The sequence below is a fragment of the Sinocyclocheilus rhinocerous genome, unplaced genomic scaffold (genome assembly GCF_001515625.1).
Source record: "Sinocyclocheilus rhinocerous isolate Xijiao unplaced genomic scaffold, SAMN03320098_v1.1 scaffold1821, whole genome shotgun sequence".
NCBI lineage: Eukaryota > Metazoa > Chordata > Actinopteri > Cypriniformes > Cyprinidae > Sinocyclocheilus > Sinocyclocheilus rhinocerous.
Window position 1 is genome coordinate 37,291 of NW_015636262.1, and position 6,089 is coordinate 43,379.

Genomic DNA, 6,089 nt, shown 5'->3' on the forward strand with positions numbered 1-6,089 from the left:
TCAGCTTCCACTCTCCGCACAAACGATTGGATATGCGCCTAATAGCGCATATTTATATAGGTTAAATGTTTAAACTAACATTGTGATATGCTTTAAGTATTTTATATCTGTATATTTTATTTTCGGCAAGTCGTAATTACAACATCGTATGACATTGTCTCATATGATGCTCATAAGTTTCTTCATATTGCATTAGTATCTGATAACACCAAATCAGTAAAAGAATAAAAATTGCACTACGAAAGATCTCCATGGTTAGCCTGTTTTTGCACTTCCTGTTTTTCCCTGCCTGAGAATTTCTGTCCAATGAATGGATGACCTTAACACACGTGAGGTTTTGTTTACAAAGTTTACAAAAAGGGCAGTGTGAAAGCGAACCACACCAAAAAAAAAAAAATCAACATTGTATTTGGTCCGGACCAAAGCAAGCGAACTAGCGGACTTTCCTGGTGTGAATACACAAATTCACTTTGATGTCGTCTTTTGTAATTTTGATTCCTAAAAAATCACTAAAGATTCAAATGACTAAAAATTCTAAAAAGATTCTGCAATATGCTTTAGCAACCAGAAGCCAAACACACAGTAAAAGACATGTACAGGGTTTGGTCTGTGCTTTTGTTCTCCCGAGTGGAAACAGGTGATCAGCCAATACTGATCATGTGAGGGTGACCAAATAGTTGCTAATGAAGGAAACTGAACGTTGGTGTGATTTAAGGTTTTGGGAGCGCGCCACCTGCCCAAACACGGTCGAGGTATCGTTTGCCCTCTCATCGAGATCGAAGTTTGTGGAGCAGAATATGACAACGCCAAGCAGAGGACTGACTCTGAAGGTGAGGTGCAGATGCAAATCGTTTACAACAACAACACATAAGAACAAACATTGTAGGGGGTATGTGGGATCACTAAAAGATTTACCTGCTTTACTCTCAGCGGACAACGGTCTGAAACCCACCTGGCCCAGAAAACCCTTCCGATTCACTGTGTGCAATCCTTCCTTTGCCTTCCTGCGCTTCGTGGTCTATGAAATCGACATGTTCAACGACCAGAACTTTCTCGCCCAGGCAACGTTCCCCATCAACTGCCTCAAAACAGGTACGGCTCGCAAAAGAATGACCACTTTTGTGCTCTAAATAAATTGGGGTGCTGCTCCTGGAGGGCCACTATCTTATCAAAACCGGGTCGATATAAAATAGAGGCGGACAGTAGTATTTTTTACTCTGCTTTAAAAGTACTTTTCAATTGTCTGTACTTTATCAGTGTTTTTCTTTAGAAAACTTTACTTCACAACATTCCAAAGTATAATATTGTACTTTTAACTGCACTACGTTTCATATTAAATATCATTTAATTAGTGCTGTCAAACGATTAACCGCACCCAAAATAAAAATTTTTTTGTTTACATAATATATGTATGTGCACAGTGTTTATTTATTATGTATATATATAAATACTCACCCATACAGAATATATTTTGAAAATATTTACAAGTATATACATTTATATATTTATATTATTCAATTTTATATTATATATAAATATATTTAATATATAAACATAACATATTTTTCTGAAATATATACATACATGTGTTTGTATTTATATATACATAATAAATATACACAGTACACACACATATATTATGTAAACAAAAACTTTTATTTTGGAAGCGATTAATCGCGATTAATCGTTTGACAGCGCTACATTTAAAACTTAATTAGATTAGAAATCTATTACTTTCTTACTTTTACTCAAGTAAAAGTAATTCAAAGATTTACTTGAGTACAAGAAAGTACTACATTTTTAATGTTCTTAAGTATTAAAGGTAAAACAAACAAAAACTTTTATTTATGAAATGTAGTGCAGTAAAAAGTATGACACTATGCTTTGGAATGTAGTGAAGTAAAGTTTTCCAAAGAAAAACACTCTGATAAACTACAGATACTTTTTAAATTTACTTGAGTAAATTAAAAATAGTTCACTACTGTCCGCCTATTAAATCGTCTGGTTTAGCGCGATTATGAAAATGGTCTGCGATTATAAAAGCTGTTATGCGCAGCGGCTCTGTGATCAGTAGTAAATGCTGCTCCATCTGAAAGCACGGCGAGTTTGAGTCGCTTAAACCTTGCATTTGAAAAAGCAACGCGTCAAACATCTTCCCAAACTTTTATGAACCTCTTGGCCAACAAAATACCACATTTAATAACATGTTTTTACTCCAAACTCACTTCATAACATCAGTCGAGAAATAAAATCCTTCTGTGAGATGATGTGGCTTCTTACACAGAATAAGGCACGCAACATATTTCATAGTATTTTAAGCAGTGATAAAGGCTATGTCGATTAGCATTGCATTATAAATATACTTCATTATAATGAAAATTATAAGAAGAAGAACTCGGATAAACCATATATTGTCGTAGTCCTGTGTGTATTAGTCACGTTGAATCAATAAAAGCAGTTCAATCTTCTGTTTATTCATGCCCTCTGGCCTTCGGATGGAGCAGTATTTACTACTGATCACAGATCTGTGCTTCACTGACAAGCTGCGTGTAAAAATAGCAGCTTTTGCCTAATCGTGAATGCAATTTAATTTCAATTAATCGTGCAGCCCTATTGCAGAGTTGTGGTGCGTTTTAAGTCATGTCGGATAGATCGTATTTACGAGTTGAACACCCCCATAAAGTCGTTTTTACAAGTGGGAAATTAAACATTTTCTGTAAGCCATGAGGAAGAGTTGGGGGTAAACATGTCGGATGCAATGGACGCAGCCAGAGACTATTATTATATATAGATATGCAGCATCTGTATTGATGGTCAATTTGTTGAAATTAATAAAAACAAAATTGTTGTCATGTACAAAATATTATATTATATAATCACCATAGAATATATGAAGAGTTCATTTGCAAAAACAGATAACTCCGTTTTTAAACAGTTTTCAATAATCATATTTTTTTCATTGTGCATTCCAGTTAATTTCAATCAAACTGCAGCTGGGTTATTTTGATTAGGTAAAAAATTACTAAAAAATACAGCTAACCAAAACATGATAACATAATAAAAAACATGATTTAAAAAAAAAAAAAAAACGGAGTTATTTGTTTTTGCAATTAACTCTTCATATAATGATTCAGTTTACATCACCTTCATAAAAAGCAAAAACACGATGCACATTATTTATTCATCATTTTGTGGATGTACAGTTAAAAAAATCGTTGAACTTTATGTAGAAAAGTTAAATCGCCATCCTGTTCCGACCAAAGTGACTTGAATGCACCAGACGCCGTAATTATGACTTTTCAACTTGTAAATACGAACTTCCCAGGAGGACTTGAGCGCACCATTTAGCTCTAGTCCTAATAAAACACACCTGAACTAGTTAATCAAGGTCTTTAGGATGAGGAGATGAAGAAATAATAATGTCCTAATGTTGGTCTGTAGGCTACCGGTCGGTCCCGCTGAAGAACAGCTACAGTGAGGATCTGGAGTTGGCGTCTCTGCTGGTGCACATGGACATCGTCAGAGGAAGGGTGGGCGTCACAGCATGTAGAAACACACTTTATTCATCGGCTGATATGCTGTGTCGTAATGGCCGGCTGGTTTCTTCTGCAGCATGAGAACGGCGAGATGCTGAGTCCGTTCTCGGCGGCGGGGGCCATGGCCATGCAGGTGGGCCGGGAGCGGATGGGGGACACCAGCTCCGTCTCCTCCGCGTCCTCCATGTCCCCCGTGCCCTCGTCTCCGGGCCAGGCGCTGGGATATCGCGGGCGGGAGGGCTCGATCGAGGCCCGCTACCAGTCTCCGCTGGAGGACTTCAGAGTGTCACAGGAGGGGCTGATGGATCACGAGAACAGGAGGTACGCTTGGACTAAAGATGGGGTTAATTGTCAAATTATATGGCACATTAGGGCTGGGCGGTATATCGAGCAGACAGAGCTCATAACTCTGACTAAAATATACATTTTGCTGAAATATTTGTAGTTGGACAATAAATGTGACATATTTAGAACTTTAAACCTACAAGTAAGTGTATTTGTATGATAGCACTAACTGTAAAGTGTAATGGGGTAATCAAAATAGCCTTTTTACTCAATTAGTCTGTGCTTTTTTATTATTTTCATTTTTAGTTTAGTAAATGTAACTTCTGCTTTAAAAGCATTTTTGTTTTTAGTTTGCAATGTTAGAATGTAATGTGATTTTAACCCTTTTTTGCACATAATATATGCCTACATGCTTACATTCACTTTATTTGTTTAATCCAAATACAAAATACCGAGATACATACCGTATACCTCAAATCAGCCAAAAAATACCGAGATGTTTGCTCATATAGCCCAGCCCTATGCCACATGTTGTTGTCTTTTATTTAACAGAAGTTGTGAAAGAACTTCACAAGAAAGAAGACCGATCTTTTTATTTGTATTGCGCCATACATCCGAGTGTAACAGACTATTGAAAAAGGGAAAGATGTAGGGCTGGGACTTTGTTTAATGCATCAGTTTGTTGTTTTGAGATGTGAACATAAGCTTGCAGCGATGGAGTTTAAAGTGCCCCTATTATGGGTTATAAAAGGTTCATATTTTGGTTTTGGGAGTCCCCAACAACAGGTTGACATGCATGCAAGGTCAAAAAACACATTCATTCTCTTATAATATGCATTATTTTTTACCTTATTTGCTCAACGACTCCCAAACTATTCGCTCAACCATTCATTTTTCCAAACCCCTCCTTTGCGTGATGCTAGTCTGCGGTGATTGGTCAGATTGGTCTCATTTTCATTTCATCATGAGCCTGTAATGCCTGATAAAGCAGCGTTTGTGAGCGCAGTGCTGCTTTGTGTACAGTGTTACCAGGGAAACCGCTATTTTTACCGCTCCAGAAGCGGAACCTAGTGGCAAAGAATGAATTTGCATTTTCATGCAGACCAACGCGAAAAGACCAACAAGTGGGCGGACAATATGCTAATGTTTCATGTTGACGTCAACATGAAACGGCTTGGGATTCGTTTTAAAAACGACTCGTTTCAATGATTCAGAGTTGACTCTTTCTTTTGAGAGACAATAACTTTATACACGGTGCACTTTCAGATTTAAAACTTTGCAGGATGTTTTCATTCACTTAGAGCTGTGTTACACACTGCATGAAAGGTTATTTTCAAAAATCCATAATAGGGGCATTTTAAGAGGTCTAAATGATTGGAGACGTCTAGCATACGTCACTAGAGAGAAGTCTTTCATTTCACTGAAAGATCCAGTTAACATTTTGATTAAATATTTTGCAGTTAAAAAAAATTAAACATGCATGGGTGGAATCATTCACAATAAGATCTGTAACAGAGAATAGATAGGGTGAATTTTATGTCCATGCCAACTTTAAGATGATTACTATGATAGTTGTGATCATGGGCAACATTTAACTCATGAGTCTGCAGAAAAATGCAGTCTTTTTGTAACTGCATCAGCAAATTATTCACAGAAGTTTTAACAAAAAACTACTTTAAAGGGTCATGAAACCCCCTGTTTCAGCACTGGTTAGTTCTCACCACAGTTTAAAAAAAATGCTAAAAAAGTGGGCGTGGTGCGCAGCGGAGTGGAGGAGGGGGAAGAGTGGAGACAGACAACACACACAGTCGGGTTCAGACAGTTTCATTTCGCTCCCATCGAGTTAAAAACACAAACCATCGAAAACATATATATGAACACGCTGTTGCACCTCTGATAACTTTTAAGGCTTATTCTGCGGTGTTTAAATAAGCCTTTTGACGGGTTGTATCACGGAGCTGTAAAAATGGTTACACTCACTAATGGCGCTTTTCCACTGCATGGTACGGTTCGGTACGGTTCACTTTTGGGGGGTTTTCCACTGGGTACAGTACCTGGTACTTTTTTCAGTACCACCTTGGTTGAGGTTCCAAGCGAACCGTACCGTTACCAAAACGTGACGTGTAAACTCTGCTGATCACTGATTGGCCGGAGAGAATCGTCACTTCCTGCATCACTACCTGCGACACAGAGACACAACAGAACCGCTAGATTTAAATCAGCACAGCCAGCGAAGGATCGAACGCAACTGTTTTGAACGAGCACACC

General features: G+C 37.7%; 1 protein-coding gene across 1 annotated transcript in view; it reads left to right on the forward strand.

The window, feature by feature from the left end:
- LOC107747732 (1-phosphatidylinositol 4,5-bisphosphate phosphodiesterase gamma-1-like) overlaps window positions 1-6,089 on the forward strand; it is a 45,108-nt gene that overhangs the window by 32,332 nt on the left and 6,687 nt on the right. The window contains exons 12-15 of the mRNA XM_016562323.1: window positions 716-830; window positions 931-1,092; window positions 3,442-3,530; window positions 3,613-3,857. Of these exons, the coding sequence (XP_016417809.1) occupies window positions 716-830; window positions 931-1,092; window positions 3,442-3,530; window positions 3,613-3,857 (611 nt within the window). The remainder of the gene's footprint in view (window positions 1-715; window positions 831-930; window positions 1,093-3,441; window positions 3,531-3,612; window positions 3,858-6,089) is intronic.